This window comes from Camelina sativa, chromosome 5 (genome assembly GCF_000633955.1).
Source record: "Camelina sativa cultivar DH55 chromosome 5, Cs, whole genome shotgun sequence".
Classification (NCBI taxonomy): domain Eukaryota; kingdom Viridiplantae; phylum Streptophyta; class Magnoliopsida; order Brassicales; family Brassicaceae; genus Camelina; species Camelina sativa.
Window position 1 is genome coordinate 32,136,490 of NC_025689.1, and position 19,116 is coordinate 32,155,605.

A 19,116-nucleotide genomic window follows, 5' to 3' on the forward strand; every position below is an offset into this window, starting at 1 on the left:
TTGCCTTTTGACGAAAACGCACCGCTTTAATTAATGGGCCTTTTGTTGTTTTTAAAGCCGTGGGCTTTCCCGTTTACGATAAAAAATGAGTAATTGGACACGTGTTGTTCCACCAACCTCCGCCGCCACGAGAGCTCAATTCCAGTGAAAATTATCATCGCCGGAAAACCAATCCTAACAACTGAAACTTTTTTTTTTTGCTCACAGGTGATGAGTTATACGGGTACAAGGGACGGATCAACGAGCAACAATAAAAAGGAAAATCACTCAGAATTTTTAAACGGGTAAATAAATATGCATAGTGGTGCTACTTAGGCTTCTACTCCAATATCTTTAGAACCTTCATTAGTAGTGATGAGCAAGTAGGAATATTTTGTACTGCGAACTGGAATATTTTGTACTGCGAACTGGAACTAAAGCTATGTTATATATATATAACAACTTCAAACCCTTGAGAAAACATCAAGTATACAACAAACACACACAAAAAAAGTGAAAAGAAGTAGCTGAAAGAAGGGACCAATAACAGAACATAGACCAAACTATATAGTTTTGTGCTAAAAACTTTGACGATTAAAAAAGGATGATACTCTCCCATTTATTCGAGATAGTCGATGACACCGGAATAAGGATAAACTGGTGCGAGTACGTGATCACATATTAGTTGGATACTGCACTTTGAAGAAGCTCCTCTAGGAACTAGTCTCTCAAGTTGGCTTTTCAAATCTTCATCAATTCGTGTATTGTAGCAGACAATCATTTGTTCAAGCTTCGGCATTGTCTCCAAGAAATACTTGACTTGCTCCATCTGCTTCTGCTTCTCCTTCTCCGTGTCATCGCAGTAAAAAGAAATTTCGCCAAACTTAAGTATCTTTAAAACCTTCACCGGACTTGATGATAGGCAACTACGAATGTCCACCTCCGAAGATTTGCATAGGCACCCGTCACCATCCTCACACTTGACTGTTTTCTTGTGATGGAGTCCCTAAATAACAGAGGAAATAACTTCAAAGCCTATAATTTTGTTTCAATATTTTTATGCTGTAGGCCAAGGATATATATGAGTTGGTACTTCAAAAACGAGGGTTTCTAGACTTGGACACTTCTTGAGTAGAGCCGGCAATGATTCCCATCCTGCTTGCCGGTGAGTCTTGACAGTTAAATGAATCAGTTTTTTGAATACCGGTATTGGTTTACAACAGAAAGTAAGAGCCTGAAACAAAAAAAAAAAAAACCAGATCAACTTCATTTGTTGCAAGCCCATGTAGCACTTACTGAAACAAGGGAAGGTACTAAGATACAAACCTCAAGAGTGCTGGCATATAAGTAAAGGATCTGAACATTGCATATCCTCGTAAGAGGATCAGTTGCGTTACCGACCAAATCTCCGTAGCTTGCAAGTGTTTGCTGATCACGTGTCATTCGAAGACCGATACTAGCTTCAACAAGTGAATCGAATTTCACAATATCATACTTTTGAGCAACATGATCAGAGTATTCAAAGTAGACAAGATTCGGTGTATCAAATGTAACACTATCTGGATTCTGGTCATAGTCTTGACAACGTAGCGTTAGTCTCTTGAGGGTTTTGGAAGACACAGAGCGGTGCCAATAACCATCCCAACTTAGATTGATCATAACTAACTCCTCAAGGACAGGACAGGCAGAGATAAGCTTGACGAGGTAATTATCACCGTCTCCAAAGCCAAAGGTAATGAGATCAAGATAGAGAGTCTTAAGCTTTGGAAGGAAAACATGTTCCATATGCATACCACCAATCATAGTACCATTTCCAGTTTCAATTCTCAGTCTAACTAGTGACTTGCTCATAAAGACACGTGCAGGCATCATCAAATTCTTCCAATCAACAGTAACGCGTAAATCAAGATCCGATATCCCACGTAGCATCACATTTGATATCCAACGACAGACAAAAACTGGATAGATACCATGGCCACACTTAAGAGAGAAACTTCTGATAGTAGAATCCCCCTGTGAAGCCAGAACTCTCGTTACGAATCTCATAAAAGCTATATGAACCTCATTGGTCTCTAGTTGGTTGACCAGTTCAGGACGCGAGCATTCGGAATCATCGAAATCAAGATTTGGTTTGGCAGCAAAGAGATAACGCCATTTCTTAGAGAGAAGAGATGTTAACGCAGCTTCTTTTGTGGAAAGAAACGACAGTATGTGGCAAATTAGAGCTTCTGGTAGATCGCTGATTATATCTTTGCGCCTGCTCCATGTTTCCATCTTTTTAGAATTCATAGTGGCATAATGAGATCTCAAACCTGAAAAAAAAAAAGACATGATCTTGACTCAGAAGAACACAAAAACAATTGTAAAGCCATTTGTACGATCTTCGTCCTAGAAAAGAAGACATATTGTAGATCAAACATTAATTTTTGGACTCTAAAAGAATCCACAAAATCAGAGAACTCACTTGGTAATTAGGATCAGTGACCATCTGACTTAACGAGCCTGAATGGGAGATTGATTGAGAGAGGGCATGATTAGGATGTTCTTATTTTTATTCTTCTAAAATTGTGGCCGACATATTTGGTGAATTCCGACTTCGTATAATTGAATTGAGATTTGTGAGGGTCACGTCGGTTAGAGAGTTAAAGGCGAACACTCTTTGGGTGTCTGTCAACTCAAAGTGTTCTTCTCATGTCCACGTGTAACGGCAAAGAGTCTTTTGGGGTTTCCACGTGTTCTTATCATGTCTACGTGTCAAGCGTGTCAATGTTGTTCGGTCTTCTTCTTCTTATTTTATCTGTACTTTCTCTTGTCTTTTTCTTCTTCTTATCATCTGATGTCTAGTGTTGTTCGGTTTTGTCTGTACTTTTCTCTTGTGATCTTTTCTTTTTCTTCAAACTTTTTTTTTTTTTTTTTGTAGCTTTCCTTTGTTTAATCTTTTTGCCTGGTTTTGTCTTTTTTTTTTTTTTTTCGTTTTTGTTTAGTTTTTTTTTGTTAAAGAGTCTCTGGTGCTTGTTTGGAACTTCTTCATCAATTCAGCCGTTGAAACGTAAGGTGCAATTTACTCTCGGACATAAACCTGAAAAAGAGATGACAAGAGTTGAGAGAGACTAACAGAAAAGTTATACAAGCAACCGTGAAGCACAACGCACAACTTTTCTATTCTCCTCCGGGAGTGTACCTTGTGATGGCTTTGATTTTGCTGAGTCCGATTGGTAGTGCTAGCTACGTTTTCAACAGTCGTTTCCCTGCATTGAATCAACAAATAAGAAAAACTATAACAAGAGACACGTGAATGTCAACTACGTTTATACATTTTTCTGATTACTTTCATTACCTTTATACATTTTTCTGATTACTTTCACTACCTTTATACATTTTTCTGGTTACTTCCATTGGCTAATTGGCTTGAGACAATTCTGGTGCCTTGTCGAGTTCCACTTCAGTAGCACCTTATTGTTCAACAAACACAAAAACAAAACAAAAAGATTACTGGTTGAGGGAGATAGATAAACTTGAAACAGAAAAATAAATGTAAAGATAAGCAGAGAGGATTTTGAGATGACTTACAGAACAATAAGAAGAGGTTATTTTCCATTTGGGGCATAGTTCAGCATCATCCCTAAATATTATTAACAGGAAGAAAGAGTGAACCTCCATATATCTCCACCATCTAGAAGCAGCAGACAAGAAACAAAAAAATCTCAGACTCAGTTATGGATGGGGAACTACTGAAGCGAACGTATTGAGTGATTTTGTTGAGTAGTGGGACGACTTGCCTGACTTGTTCGGAAAAAGTAATAGAGTCTTTGCGTCGACGACTGAGCTTCTTCTCTCCTCCGGTGATGAGTTGTTTATGTGGAAAGATGTTTCACAGAATCTCCAAAAGAAACAAACCCATTAATTAAGATCTTATCTACGAAATAAAAGTCATATTTAAGAAAGCAAAACACTCAGATAAATGTATACCTTTTTGTCGTTGTGGAGTTTCTGGCCAAACAGATGAGAGTTGAAGAAATACCACGAAAACAACGTCTCGAAAACAAATACTTCCACCAGATGTTATTACTCATCATATATATATAAAGAGTGAACCATATATATATTGCCTCTATGTTTGACGCTGTTACCGTTGGGCGAAGGTTTGCTTTTGTTTGGTTCAGAATCTTCTTCAATCTTCAAACCAAAGCATATATCCAATCTGCATAGAAGAAGCTTCGTTAAAACAGCCAGCCTAAATGAAAACAAATTCGGGGAAGCGGAGAAGACAAAGACCTATATTGTAATAACACGCCGGCGACCGTTTTTGTACTTGAAAAAATCTGAGTCATGGTCCTGGTTGGAACACGATCACAGACACAGACCTGATTCGTTTCACCCAAGAGGAAACACGATCCCATACACAAAAACGAAACTCTTCTTTCAAAAGCAAAACATCGGCAAATCGATTAATAGGGTTAGAAAGATACCTCTGACTTGTTTTGCTCTCTTGCCGCCTTTGCTGAATCAGATTGGTAATGCTAGCTACGTTTTTAACACTTTCCCTGCAGTTAAAAGAATCAACACATTAAAAACAAAAAACTATAACAAGAGGAACGTCGCCGACAAGACAAAGACCTAGATTACCTTTTAATCAAGTTTGATGTTGTTTTACTGTAAAAACACGCCGGCGACCGTTTTTGCGTTCTAAAACTACTTCATCCTTGAAACAATCTGAGTCAAGAAATCATCGTCCCTCCTGGCAAAACAAAACATAAACATGAGAGTCAAATGAAGTCTTTACCTGCTTCTTGACTCCATTTAGTGAAAATTAAAGCAACTTGGTGACTTTAAGTTTGGCAAACTGAAGTGGAAGAGGAAGGAAGACAAATTGAGTCAAAGACACAACAAAATCAAAAAAGAAGAAGAGAAGGTGATAAGATACAACAAAAACAAAAAAAGAAGAAAATAAAATCATAATAAGGATCTTAGAGGATTGTTCCCCCACTGTTGTTGTTGTTGACTTGGGCCGGTCGTCCCTAATAATACATGCGAAGAAAGAGAGTGAACAATTGGCTCACCTGTCTTAATTTTGCATCATCTAGCTTTTGCCTTTTGAGAGCTCTATTTTCCTGAATCAGTTTGGTAGAGGTAGCTATGTTTCACTGCAGTGAGGCAATAAATGCGCAGACAACAATTACAAAAGAAACGTGAAACCAGATTTGGGTATCAGAATCGTTATTGATTAAGACTATAATCTCTCTGATGGAGGGTATTTACCTTGAATTATGGCAGACGTGGTGTACTTCTTTGTGGTGCAGGCAAAAGCTGGAGTTGTGGAGTGAAGAGCTTGCTGATTTTGAAACAATAACTGACTCACCTGTCATGATTTTCCATCATCTAGCTTCTCCCTTGTGATGGCTTTGATTTTGATAACTCAGATTGGTAGTGCTAGCTAAGTACACTCGTTTACCTGCAGTGAAAGGAATCAACACATTAAAATAAACTATAACAAGAGAAACGTGAGACCACATTTGGGGTGGGGTATCAGAATGGCTATTAAGAATGTCAACTACCTTTATGCAATTTTCTGATTACTGCCTTTGGCTTGAGTCAGTTCTGGTGCCTTGTCGAAAAGCAGAGAATTTTGAGATGACTTACAGAAGAGTGAACCCCCATATATCTCCATCATCTAGAGAAGCAGCAAACAACAAAACTAAAAAAGTCTCAGTCTCACTTATGGATGGGGAACTACTGAATCGCATGTACTGAGTGATTTTGTTGAGTAATGTAAAAGCAATGGATCTTTGCGTCGACGACTGAGCTTCTTCTCTCCTCCGGTGATGAGTTGTTTTATGTGGAGAGATGTTTCACAGAATCTCCAAAATAAACAAACCCATTAATTAAGATCCTATATACAAAACAAAATTCATATTTACGGAAGCAAAACACTCAGATGAAGAAACACACAGTAAACCCCAATAATGTATACCTTTTTTATTGTTGTGGAGTTTCTCGTCAAAGAAGCAACGCCATGTCCTCTGAACATCCATCACTCTCAAAGACACAAAAAAATAAACTTCCACCAGATATTATTCATCAAGAATGCTTGGATCCTGAGAGTAGAGAAGAGAAGGTGATAAGATATATAACGATCCTGAGAGTAGAGAAGAGAACGATCCTGAGAGTAGAGAAGAGAAAGTGATAAGATATATATAACACACAAAAGAAAAGAGAAAAGAGAAATCTCAGATTGACGTTGTTACCGCAAGGCGAAGGTTTTGTTTTTGTTTGGTTCAGAATCTTTCTTCATTCTTCAAACCATAGCATATCTCCGATCTGCATAGAAGAAGCTTCGTTAAAACAACCAGCCTAAGTGAAAACAGATTCGAGGAAGCGGACAAGACAAAGAGACCTATATATACCTTTCAATTCGATCAGTTTGATGATGTTAGTATTGTAAGAACACGCCGGCGACCGTTTTTGTGTTCTGAGTCAAGAAAGCATCGTCCGTCCTGGCTGGAACAAGAACACAAAGACCTGTTTCGTCTCACCCAAAAGAAAACAGTAAGTTCTCGCAAATGAAATTAAACAGCAACAACATTAAAAGAAAGGGAACACGAGAGAGAACCTTCCAAAGATCCAGCTAGCTGAGGCACATTTTAGGCAATTGGGAGAACCTCCGGCAGTTATCAAGAATCTACCTCCAAGATAGTAGTAGCCTTGTCAACTGAACGAAGTTTACCGCACCTTTACTTCCCAAAATCAAAAACAACACAAGCAATGTGATCAACCTAAGCAGAATCAGAAACAAGAATGATATTGAGCAACTCCTACATTAACCAACATTCACACGAAAATCAAATAGATTCATAGGTTTAGAGAAAACGAGAAGATACCTCTGACTTGTTCAGGCCTGTTTACTCTCTCGTCACTTTTGGTAACACTGTTATCTGTCTTAAAATTGACAAACACTTCAAGAGCCGCACGAACCTGCAACAAAAATCCTAACTTCAGATGAATCCAAAATAGAAATATAATATTGTCAAGAAAAAAAATTAGAATGAAAGTTCCGAGTATACAACATACCATCCAACAGCTCTGAAAAGAGCATTATCTCATTGCTTTACTATGAACCTTCTTCATCCTTCAAATCATCGTCTTGGTTGGAAAACACGTACACACACCTGTTTCAGCACAAAGAAAGAGAGAAACGCACTATTTAATATCCCCATATTATCCCTCCATCATCTGCCTAATTATAATCGTCTGTCACCATCATTGAAGTATTTATTCTACAAAAACAAACATTTAAGAAGAACAAAGTTTTAAAGAGACTTGAGAAGAAGAATCACAATGTTACAATTAATAAGGACAATAAGTGGAACCTAATAATAATCTTCGTAGTCAGATTCTTCTCCCCTGATTCATCAACTTCTTCATCATCTTCTCTTTCTTTCTCTTCCTTTCCTTCAGCCTAACCAAACATAACTCAAAAACGTTACTATGAAGAGCTCAAAAAAAAAAAAAAAAACAATTGAACTGCAAAATGGTTTTTTCATACCTTACGCTTAGCTTCAAGCTTTTCAAACACATCCACTTTATGAAAACCTGCAAAACGAAACATAAAGCTGAGATTCTTGTTACACTGTTGATAGAAAGAAAAACAAGAAACAAAGAAAACACAAAGTACCTGCTTCATGACACCATTTAGCTCTCTTAAGAGGTCCTGCTCTTCGAGTATCTGAAATTGCATTACAGTTTATAAAATTGACATATAAAAGTAGAATCTGTGATTTAAAGCAGCTTACTGACTCAAAGATTGGGAAAGCGAAATGGACGAGAACGGAAGATGTATTGAGTCAAAGACACCTATAACTACAAGAATCAGTTTGATGTTTTATCTTTTTGGTTCTGAATCTTATTCATTCTTCAAACCCATAGCAAATCTCCAATCTGCACAAAAGTAAAGAATTAGAAGAAGCTTCCTTAATATATTTTTTTTAAGTCTGAATTATAGCAAGCAGCATTAGTGAATGGAACATGTTTTTTCATACCTTATACTTAGCTTCAAGCTTTTTAAGCAAACCTGCAAAACGAAACCTAAACCTGAGAATCTTGTTACATGCTTGAATAAAAAAACAAAAGAAGAAGAAACAAATAAAAAACAATGTACCTGCTTCTGGACTCCATTTAGCTCAGTAAAATCAAGGGTTTTGCTCTGAATTCTGGTGCCTTGTCGCCGAGATTCCACTTGTGTAGTACATTGTTGTTCAAAAAAAAAAAAAAAAAGAAACAAAAGGGATCATTGGTTGAGGGAGATAGATAAAGTTTTCAGTCTCTCATATGGATGTGAAATTGAAACGAATGTATTGAGTTATTGTGAGAATGAGTCTGACTCGCCTGACTTGACGATTGGGCTTCATCACTCTACCAAAAAATTGAAGTAGTTCACAACACCAGGATCACTTGTCATGTAAGAATTGGAACTAGCAGGAAGCTGATCACAGAAAAAGAAAGACATACCAATAATGTAAAAAACATATAAGTATTAAGACATTAGTGTAATTAAGTGTTCTAAACTTCATACCTCGGGGCAGAAGCAGTCTCTTATCATTGGCATTTTAAAGCTTCGACTAACAACATGATAGAAGCTAAGAAGACGAGGATAGATAAAGAGATCAATTGGGCTCAAAGTGCTAGACCTCCAGAGACGCACCATGACAGCTCAATCAAACCACTGATCACCGTCCTGACAAAAGAAAGAAAGAAAGGAACAAACACATTAGTTAAATAAGATCCCCATACAATACAAGAAGGAACTACTCTTATTTCAAAAGCAAAACAACGACACTGTAATTATAACAGCAGATTAAATAACTAAATCAAAACCGATTCAATAGGGATTAGCGAGATACCTCTGACTTGTTTTGGGTCTATCTCTCTCTTTCGTCGCCTTGTGATGGCTTTGATGATTTTATAAAAGAGACTGGAAGTGCTAGCTAAGTTATTAACCCTAACCCTGCAGTGAAAAGAATCAATACATTAGAAAGAAAGAAAAAAAAACGATAACAAGAAGTCAAGAAGAACAACGCCGAGAAGACAAAGACCTATCTATTACCTTTTGTGATTGTGAGTAATGGAACAACTTGCCTGACTTACTCGAATAGCACAGAGTCTTGGGGTCAACGATTGAGCTTCTTCTCCCCGCTGATAAGTTATTTTTGTAGAGAGCTGTTTCACAGAATCTCCAAAAAGAAACAAACCCATCAATCACGATCCCATAAAAGAAACAAAACATTCGGATGGGAGTTGAAGAAACACCAAGAATAATTACCTTTGAAGAAATGCCATGAAAACAACGTCCTCTTCTGATCATCAACAAAGACACGAAAACCAGTACTTACCAGATATTACTCATCAACAATGCTTGGTTGGAGGATAAAACTTGAAACAGAAGAAAATAAAATCATGATAAGGATCTTTAGTTTACTTATAGAGGTTTTATCCGTTGTTGTTGTTGACTTGTTTTGTTGTTGTCGTTGAGAAAATCCAGATAAATTACAGATGAGATTACAAGTGAAACATGCTGATTTTGTAACAATTTGGCTCACCTGTCTTGATTTTGCATCATCTAGCTTTTGCCTTTTGAGAGCTCTATTTTCCTGAATCAGTTTGGTATAGCTAGCTCTGTTTCCCTGCAGTGAGGCAATAAATGCGCAAAAAACTATTACAAAAGAAACGTGAAACCAGATTTGGGTATCAGAATGATTGTTATATTAAGAATACAAACTCTGATGGAAGGTACCTTGAATTATGGCAGACGTAGTGTACTTCTTTGTGGTGCAGGCAAAAGCTGGAGTTGTGGAGTGAAGAGCTTGCTGATTTTGAAACAATAACTGACTCACCTGTCATGATTTTCCATCATCTAGCTTTTCCCTTGTGATGGCTTTGATTTTGATAACTCAGATTGGTAGTCCTAGCTAAGTATTAAACACTCGTTTACCTGCAGTGAAAGGAATCAACATATTAAAATATACAATAACAAGAGGAACCTGAGACCACATTTGAGGAACGTGATTACTGCCTTTTGCTTGAGTCAGTTCTGGTGCCTAGTCGAAAAGCAGAGGATTGAGATGACTTACATAATAAGAAGAGTGAACCCCCATATAATGCAGAATCATCCCTAATATTGTTAATAGGAAGAAAGAGTGAACCCCCATATATCTCCATCATCTAGAGAAGCAGCAAACAAGAAAACTAAAAAAGTCTCAGTCTCCCTTATGGATGGGGAACTACTGAAGCGAATGTATTGAGTGATTTTGTTGAGTAATGGAACGACTTGCCTGAATTGTTGGGAAAAGCAATGGAGTCTTTGCGTCGACGACTGAGCTACTTCTCTCCTCCGGTGATGAGTTGTTTTATGTGGAGAGATGTTTCACAGAATCTCCAAAATAAACAAACCCATTAATTAAGATCCTATATACAATACAAAATTTACGAAAGCAAAACACTCAGATGAAGAAACACATAGTAAACCCCAAGAATGTATACCTTCAAATCAGATGAGAGTTGAAGAAATACGCCATGTCCTCTGAACATCCATCACTTTCAAAGACACGAAAACATAAACTTCCACCAGATATTATTCATCAAGAATGCTTGGATCCTGAGAGTGTAGAAGAGAAGGTGATAAGATATATAACACACAAAAGAAAAAGAAAAGAGAGATCTCAGATTCACGTTGTTACCGCAAGGCGAAGGTTTTGTTTTTGTTTGGTTCAGAATCTTTCTTCATTCTTCAGACCATAGCATATCTCCGATCTGCATATAAGCTTCACTAAAACAACCAGCCTAAGTGAAAACAAATTCGAGGAAGCGGACAAGACAAACAGACCTATATATACCTTTCAGTTCGATCGGTTTGATGATGTTAGAATTGTAAGAACACGCCGGCGACCGTTTTGTGGTCATCGTCCTGGTTGGAAAGATGTTGCTCTCAAGTTTAGAAAGATACCCCTGACTCCCTGACTTGTTTTTGCTCTCTTTTCGCCTTTGCTGAACCAAAATTATGGGAATCAACACATTTAAGAAAAAGAAAAAAAATTATAACAAGTGGAACAGCGACGACAAGAGTAAGACCTATATTACCTTTTAATCGATCAGTTTGATGTTGTGTTACCGTAAGAACACGCCAGCGACCGTTTTTGTGTCCTGAGTCGAGAAAGCATCGTCCGTCCTGGCTGGAACACGAACACAAGGACCTGTTTCGTCTCACCCAAAAGAAAACAGTAAGTTCTCGCAAATGAAATGAAACAGAAACAACATTAAAAGAAAGAGAACAAGAGAACAAGAGAGAGAACCTTCCAAAGATCCAGCTAGCTGAGGCACATTTTAGGCAATTGGGAGAACATCCGGCAGTTATCAAGAATTTACCTCCAAGATAGTAGTAGCCTTGTCAACTGAACAAAGTTTACCGCACCTTTACTTCCCAAAATCAAAAACAACACAAGCAATGTGATCAACCTAAGCAGAATCAGAAACAAGAATGATATTGAGCAACTCCTACATTAACCAGACGAAACTCTTATTTCAAAAGCAAAACATCGATACCACCTCTGTAATTATAATAGCAGAACTATTTAATATTCCCATATAAGTCAGACGTATCTTCTTATTTTAAAAGCAAAAACATTCACACGAAAATCAAATAGATTCATAGGTTTAGAGAAAACGAGAAGATACCTCTGACTTGTTCAGGCCTGTTTACTCTCTCGTCACTTGTGGTAACACTGTTATCGGTCTTACAATTGACAAACACTTCAAGAGCCGCACGAACCTGCAACAAAAATCCTAACTTCAGATGAATCCAAAATACAAATATGGTATGCTAAAGAAAAAAAATTAGAATGAAAGTTCCGAGTATACCACATACCATCCAACAGCTCCGAAAAGAGCATCATCTCATTGCTTTGCTATGAACCTTCTTCATCCTTCAAATCATCGTCTTGGTTGGAAAACACGAACACACACCTGTTTCAGCCCAAAGAAAGAAAGAAACCCACTATTTAATATCCCCATATTATGCCTCCATCATCTGCCTGATTATAATTGTCTGTCACCATCATTGAAGTCTTGATTCTACAAATACAAACATTTAAGAAGAACAAAGTTTTAAAGAAACTTGAGAAGAAGAATCACAATGTTACAATTAATATGGACAATAAGTGGAACCTAATAATAATCTTTGTAGTCAGATTCTTCTCCCTCTGATTCATCAACTTCTTCATTATCTTCTTTTTCTTTCTCTTCCTTTCCTTCAGCCTAACCAAACATAACTCAAAAACGTTACTGTGAAGAGCTCAAAAAAAAAAAAACAATTGTACTGCAAAATGTTTTTTTCATACCTTACACGTAGCTTCAAGCTTTTCAAACACATCCACTTTATGAAAACCTGCAAAACAAAACATAAACCTGAGATTCTAGAAACAAAGAAAACACAAAGTACCTGCTTCATGACACCATTTAGCTCTCTTAAGAGGTTGTGCTCTTCGAGTATCTAAAATTGCATTACAGTTTATAAAATTGACACATAAAGTAGAATCTGTGATTTAAAGCAGCTTACTGACTTAAAGATTGGGATGGCTTTGATGATTTTATGAAAGAGACTGGTAGTGCTAGCTACGTTATTAACCCTAAACCTGCAGCGAAAAGAATCAACACATTAGAAAGGAGGAAAAAAAAAACGATAACAAGAAGAACAACGCCGAGAAGACAAAGACATATCTATTACCTTTTGTTTTGTAATTGATCAGTTTGAGTCACCGAACACGCATGCCGGCGAGCGTGTTTGTTCTGAGTCGAATCAAATCATCGTCTCAGTCCTCGTCCACGAACACGCAAGAGTCAAGACCTGTTTCAGTTTCACCCAAAAATAGAAACAAACCCTAGAAATTTCAAAAAGCAAAAAATAAACATTCACACGAAAAATTAAATTGAAGAAGAACACGAAACGATACGTCGATACCTCCTCTGACTTGTTCTTCAGGTCCGCTTGCTCTCTCTCGCCGCCATTAGGATCGAACGGTCTCTCTCTCTCTCGCCGCCGTTAGGATCGACCGGTCTCTCTCTCTCTCTCTCTCGCCGCCGTTAGGATCGACCGGTCTCTCTCTCTCTGCCTCGCCGCCGTTAGAATCGAACGATCTCTCTCTCGCACTCCCTCTCTCTCTCTCTCTCTCTCTAAACTGATTTTGATTTCTCCAGGAGACTGGTGGCGCGTCATAGAGTATTTAATAAAACGGTCACAACCCAAAAAAAAAGAGGAAATTACCAATTAAATAGAGAAAACGGTCACATCCCAAAAAAAAAACAAAAAACTATTTTTTTTTAATTTATTGCTTCGATTGGAACAGATTAATAATGTTTAATATGGTTAATAAAAAACCGAAAATTTTATATTTAAAATTATTAATTAATTAGATAACCGGGGATAAAATTGGAATTTTGATTTTGTTGAAAAATCGTGGGTATGAAAACAACAACGCTTATTAGTTTAGGTTTTAAATGATATATTTTTATTATTTGGTGTATTTTTATTCCAATGCAAAACTATTGGGTATTAAACATCCAAATAAAAATAAGTTGAGATTTTTTTTAGCATTTTTCCCTTTCTTAAAATGATGCGTTATTGTTTTTTCATGTAAAAAATAATAATAAAAAAAAGCAATTCGTTTGGGATTAGTGGGCCTTTTGTTGTTTCTTTTTTAAGCCCAATAATAAAATAATTTTTTTTTGGCTTATTTTCTTTTATGTTATTAGCAGAAAAAGTTAAGAAAAACTGAAAGACTCTTTTCCGGTCAGAAATCATAGCGGAGCTAGGAAATCAGATTATCAGGGTCAAAAAAATTTTAAAAGGTCAATTATGTTATTAAATTTTTTTACAGAGGTTAATTGTGCTATTTTACAAGAGTCAATTTGATTTTTTCCCTAAAAATTCAACCAAATTTAAAAATTCACCAGGGTCATTTGACCCAGATGATTCTATACTGGCTCCGCCCATGGGACTCAGAGACTTCGAAAATCATGATAGGATGAAGAGAAGAGTCTCTGATCCGACCAGAGTCTCTCCCCAAAGCCGTTATATTGGGTGATAGCCCTGAGCATTCGAGTACTCGGGTCGGGTTCGGGTAGGAACCGATCGGGTTCGGGTTTTCGGGTAGAGCAGTTTAGAACCCATTAGGGTAAACAGAAAATATCGGTTCGGGTTCGGTTCGGGTTCGGTTCGGATCTTACCGGGTTCGGGTCGGTTCGGATCTAAAATTTCAGAACCTACAAATACTCGAAAAAATCGGATATCATTCGGATTCGGGTAATTTGTACCCGATTACCCAAAATTTAATCCAAAAACCTGAATTTTACCTGATTACCCGGAAATTTAAATGTTAAATATTAAAATAAAATTTTTAAAATTATTTTTTAAAAAAGATTGGTTAATTTAAAAAAAATTATAGCTAAACATTTCAATATAATTTTGGTTATTTTGAATATTTTCATTATTTTGCTCTAGGAAAAAATAATATTTTTGAATTTTAAATTGTAACTTTGAATAACTATGTTATAAAATATATATATATATAACTAATATTCTCTATATATGATTTTATTTTGGGTATGTCGGGTACCCATTCGGTTTTTGGTTCGGTTCCGAGTTCGGTTCCTGTTCTTCGGGTTTAGGAGATTAGGACCCAATAGGGTATTCTACCGGTTCCGGGTTCGGGTCCATATTTTCAGGTCGGTTCCGGTTCGGATTTTCGGATCCGGTTTTTTTGCCCAGGCCTATTGGGTGATTAACATAATAAAAGGAGACCAAGTGAAGAGGTTACATATTCAAATGTTTCAAGGTGCAATGAGGGAGGTCTGCTACATAGTAAAGAGTTACTGTCAATCTTAGTAATAATACCTGTACTCACTTTCTACTTTTCTAGCGCTACACTAAGCCATATTTCTGCATACATTTGAATAATTTAAAGGTTAAGACTTTACCAAGACAAAATGGGCAAGTAGGTTGCTCTGTCGGGCAAGGCTGTACTAGATCCACTGAACATCTAAAGTAAAAAGCATTCGACATACAATCATCCTGCACAAAGTTAGATGTATCTTTAAAAGATTGTACTTTGTACACTACACTAACTCAGGACGTTTTTAAGGAAAAGGAAACACGTGTTACAAGACTGGATTAAGAAACATACTGTTCCCACATAGTAAACGTCTCAAGTTCTGAAACCGTTGTTCAGAACAACCAACACTGCAACTTCAATCCTCTTTATTGCCTTTTCTTCTCCAAGTCCGTATTTCAGAAGCATTGTCGCGTTGAGCATGGTTGCCAATTGGTTGTCTTATCCTGGAAATTCAAATAATAGAGAAGTTGTGCACTTTATTTTTGGGGGCATGGAAGTAGTTTTAATATAAGGGAACAAAAGCCGTGTTTGTTTGAAGAAATAAGTTAGACCCTGTCAAGCAATATCAGGTGCAGAACCATGTAAAGGTTCAAAGAGTCCAGGTCGCTGTATTAAGCATGAAGGGTTTATGTTTAGACAAGATCATACTACTGCGTACTCAAAGATCGGATTGTTTTATATTATACCGAATAACTGACACTAGAAGATGGCAGCATTCCAATGTTTCATGTGATTCATTGAAGCTTCACCGGATAATAATATATCACCTAATTTGTTGTTTGTAGCAATGGTGTAAACTGCACATATGAAATAATTAACCCATTGAATGTAATTTACACAATTTCCAAACCGTTAGCAACGCTGACTAATTTCGCAAATACACGTACCTGTTTGGGGTCACGAACTAGCTGCATCGCAGCATTGTCAACATACATATGTGACAGCTCAACATCAACATATTCGGAGGCTAGTGTTGTTACTCGTTTCATCCATTAAATAGTGGCCTGCAGAGGAAAATATTGCATTGCCATCAGAGTTATATTGAATCAATCTGAGGAACATAAAAACTGCTTTTAAATATTAGTCCGTAGTACTTAACAATCTATCCACGGAAATCTGTATCTGAGATTTTCAATCATGTACACTTAACAATCTATCCACGGAAATCTGTATCTGAGATTTTCAATCATGTACCTCGAGGGTAGCATAAACCTCACTGTTAAACACAACTTCTTCGCCGTTTTCATTGGTCTTTATGCCCCTTGGCTCTACAAAACAAATACCTTATCATGAGACATCATATCTAAAGATACTGTCCCACTACATAACGCGAGACAAATATGTACTTACGCCAAAATAAAAACACAAAATAATATTGCAACAAACACTCAAACAGAGACAAACGACACAAACGACATCATCATCACCATCATAACTATAGTTCAAGTTTGGCACTTTCAGATTTACAAATCCTAAACTTGTTGTCAGTACGTCATAGAAAACTGTTTTTACAATTTGAAGCTTAGTTTTCCTTTTCATCTTAATGAACCAAATTTTCCAAGACAAACTTGAACAGAACAAGTTAAAGAAAAGAAGAGAGAATTTCGAGATGACTTACAGAGCAAGGAGAGGGATGTTCCATCGTTTGGGTCATAATTCAGCATCATCTCCATCTGGAGAAGCAGCAATAACAAAACCAAAAATCTCAGTCTCACTTACTGGAACAAAACCCAATAAACTAGAGGTCACAAAAACACAGAGCATACACATGAACTACAAACCTGGCACAGCCGCACGATGAGCCAACTCTTTCGACACCGCCACAACATGCTTTTTGCTTGGCACCTATATCGAAAAGAGATAGAACTACACCTTAGGATCATATCATAAGGGAAACAAAACTATATGATACATTATATTTATATAAGTGTTAAAGATAATCCAACCTTTCCAGTTAACAGAAGACTGTCAGGCAAGGGCTCTTCTCCAGATGGAGCTGAAGGTAACACTTTCTGGCGTTCATGAACCGACATGCCCCTAAAGGATACTCCCTGTAATAAAAGATAAGGTCATTACAATGAAGAGACATTAGTTAAGATACTGACCAGAGGAGTTATATTTACAAACAAAAGTATATCCATACCTCATCTGCGTCAAGCAATGAGGATTCCCAGAGTAAATCCAGTCATCCCTCTCAGTCCACCAAGTACCTTCACAAATAGCAACATAAGAACAAGAAAAGGGAGTAGAATATTTTAAAGGAGAAAGCTTTCATAATCAAACAGAGCGGATAAAAACGATTAAAGATTCCATACCATATCAACAGTGGTGTTCTACACTTGAACCTTTCCATGTTCTGATTTCAGATTCTTCAAACGGTCCTGATAGAGAGAAGAGCTTCAGCCATTAGAACTATATAAAAAAAAACATAGGATAACTGAAAGGATTTAATCACTTAAAGCAAAGAAAAGGATTTAGAGAGATCACTGATACAGGATTCTACATAACTGTTGCATGTTGGTTGGGTCATAAAGCATGCATCATCATCATCTCCAAACCTGCGAAGAATATAAACCCATATATATGATTAACAACTAACAAAGAAGCAGACAACTCCATCAAGAAAAATAGATAACATCTCTACCAAAAGCTTTACGTAATTCCTCACAACACCATGATCACTTCCCATATCAAATTTAATGCTATCAGGAAACAAATCACTGAAAAAGATAGACAACCGATAGTGTAAATACAAATAAGATTAAACAATAAGGTAATTAATTAAGTGTTCAAGATTTGTTTTCTAAACTACATACGTACCTTCCCTGAGATGGAACCAAAGGGCAGATGCAGCCTCTTGTCATTTCTACCAAAAGATTCCAATAAACCCTCACAACACCAGGCAAGATCACTGTTCATGTCAAATTTTGGTGCTAACAGGAAGCTGATCACTGAAAAAGAAAGATAACCGATAATGTAAATACATATAAGATTTTTAAAAAAATAAGGTAAGTGTTCATTGTTTGTTTCTAAACTGTATACGTACCTTCACTGAGTTAGAACCATAGGGCAGTTGCAGTTTCTTGTCAACCTGCCGGTTATATTAAGCCGACAATCATCCCTTCAATTCTTTGAGAAAATGTTGACTCATAAAGCATGTCTTTTTCGTACTAACTTCAACTACCATGAGAAAACCAAAGAGAAAAAATGCAAATTAGCAGTTAGAGAGAGAGAGCAGACACCCATATGGCATTCAAAAACAATAGGATATTCAATTGATATAGAAAATATTCAATTGATATAGAAAACAATCAACATATTAAAAGATTATAATTAACAAGCGGAACGTGAAAGACCACATTTGGGTATCAGAACAGTTATTAAGAGTGAAAACTACCTTGGGTAAATTCACCCTAGTGATAAGATGCAACAAATTAAAAGAGAGAGAGAGAGATTATAATCTTGACTTGTTGTTTGGCCAGTCATCCCTAAAATAATAATACATGAGAAGAAAGAGTGAACCATCTCCATATCATCTTTAGTCTCTAGAAGCTAACAAAGAAAACAATGAAATAAAATCTCAGTTTGATGTTGTTACCGTAAGGCGAAGACTATTAATTCTTGGTTCTGAATCACTCTTCAGTCTTCACTCTTCAGACCAAAGCGAAAGAAAGAGACAATTATTATAACCTATTAATTGATTAAGTAAGATTCCAAAATAATAGAAAAGAAAACACAAATCTGATTCAATAGGGTTTAAAGAAAGATACCTCTTAAGTCTTAACTTTGTTTTGGTTCTCTCTCTCTCTCTCTCTCGTCGCCCTGATGTAAGAATACGCCGGCGACCGTGTGTTTTGTGTTTGTGCTGAGTCAGATAAAATCATCCATCATTCCTGGTTGGAACACGAACAGTCGAACACAGACACCTGTTTCACCCAAAAAACAAATTCTTACCAACAAAAAAATCAAAATCGATTCATGAATTAAGAAGGAAATACGAAACGATACCTCCTCCGACTTGTTCTTCACGTCCGTTTGCTCTCCCACTCCCTCGTCGTCGCCACTCGAATCGAATCGCTCCTCTCTCTCTCGCTCCCCGTGAAGTGAAGAGAAGGTGAAGTAATAATTTTTTAATTCTCCTAGTTTAACCCTACCTGAGAGATCGTATGTAGTCCCGGTATTTATAAACAAAACCGGTACA

At 36.9% G+C, this 19,116-nt stretch overlaps 1 protein-coding gene and 4 long non-coding RNA genes across 36 annotated transcripts; all 5 read right to left on the bottom strand.

Annotated features, from left to right (window-relative positions):
* On the bottom strand, positions 409–2,880 carry LOC104788161 (putative F-box/FBD/LRR-repeat protein At3g59240). The gene is made up of 4 exons (XM_010513855.2): positions 2,444–2,880; positions 1,306–2,291; positions 1,073–1,213; positions 409–985 (listed from the first exon to the last, which is right to left on the bottom strand). The coding sequence occupies exons 2-4, from the start codon at positions 2,266–2,268 to the stop codon at positions 599–601; spliced, it is 1,491 nt and encodes a 496-aa protein (XP_010512157.1). The 5' UTR covers positions 2,269–2,291; positions 2,444–2,880; the 3' UTR covers positions 409–598.
* LOC104788162 lies at positions 3,764–10,190 on the bottom strand. Of its 21 annotated transcripts, XR_002038255.1 has the most exons (28): positions 10,104–10,190; positions 9,767–9,964; positions 9,573–9,656; positions 9,296–9,405; positions 9,080–9,206; positions 8,877–8,980; positions 8,549–8,710; positions 8,135–8,458; positions 8,016–8,047; positions 7,774–7,914; positions 7,652–7,702; positions 7,523–7,569; positions 7,347–7,435; positions 7,048–7,145; positions 6,858–6,951; positions 6,590–6,752; positions 6,384–6,498; positions 6,225–6,297; positions 5,951–6,074; positions 5,535–5,837; positions 5,239–5,431; positions 5,040–5,123; positions 4,606–4,717; positions 4,449–4,523; positions 4,255–4,343; positions 4,110–4,180; positions 3,949–3,969; positions 3,764–3,859 (listed from the first exon to the last, which is right to left on the bottom strand). It is a non-coding gene; the product is annotated as an uncharacterized LOC104788162 (long non-coding RNA). The 21 variants fall into 21 exon arrangements; XR_002038241.1 differs by having other exon boundaries at positions 3,949–4,180; positions 9,080–9,192; XR_002038253.1 differs by having other exon boundaries at positions 3,949–4,180; positions 7,831–7,914.
* LOC109133138 lies at positions 10,355–13,243 on the bottom strand. Of its 2 annotated transcripts, none has more exons than XR_002038262.1 (13): positions 12,986–13,243; positions 12,752–12,871; positions 12,588–12,659; positions 12,366–12,412; positions 12,193–12,282; positions 11,894–12,099; positions 11,704–11,797; positions 11,322–11,484; positions 11,110–11,222; positions 10,866–11,016; positions 10,710–10,782; positions 10,513–10,627; positions 10,355–10,405 (listed from the first exon to the last, which is right to left on the bottom strand). It is a non-coding gene; the product is annotated as an uncharacterized LOC109133138 (long non-coding RNA). The 2 variants fall into 2 exon arrangements; XR_002038261.1 differs by having other exon boundaries at positions 10,710–10,798.
* On the bottom strand, positions 14,833–15,357 carry LOC109133140. Its single transcript, XR_002038274.1, has 2 exons — positions 15,207–15,357; positions 14,833–15,094 (listed from the first exon to the last, which is right to left on the bottom strand). It is a non-coding gene; the product is annotated as an uncharacterized LOC109133140 (long non-coding RNA).
* LOC109133139 lies at positions 15,472–19,053 on the bottom strand. Of its 11 annotated transcripts, none has more exons than XR_002038264.1 (17): positions 18,924–19,053; positions 18,686–18,841; positions 18,514–18,566; positions 18,313–18,403; positions 17,962–18,095; positions 17,736–17,866; positions 17,560–17,635; positions 17,424–17,473; positions 17,231–17,296; positions 17,059–17,125; positions 16,862–16,966; positions 16,697–16,760; positions 16,534–16,588; positions 16,110–16,183; positions 15,803–15,919; positions 15,602–15,712; positions 15,472–15,521 (listed from the first exon to the last, which is right to left on the bottom strand). It is a non-coding gene; the product is annotated as an uncharacterized LOC109133139 (long non-coding RNA). The 11 variants fall into 11 exon arrangements; XR_002038267.1 differs by having other exon boundaries at positions 17,962–18,089; positions 18,514–18,605; XR_002038263.1 differs by having other exon boundaries at positions 18,514–18,605.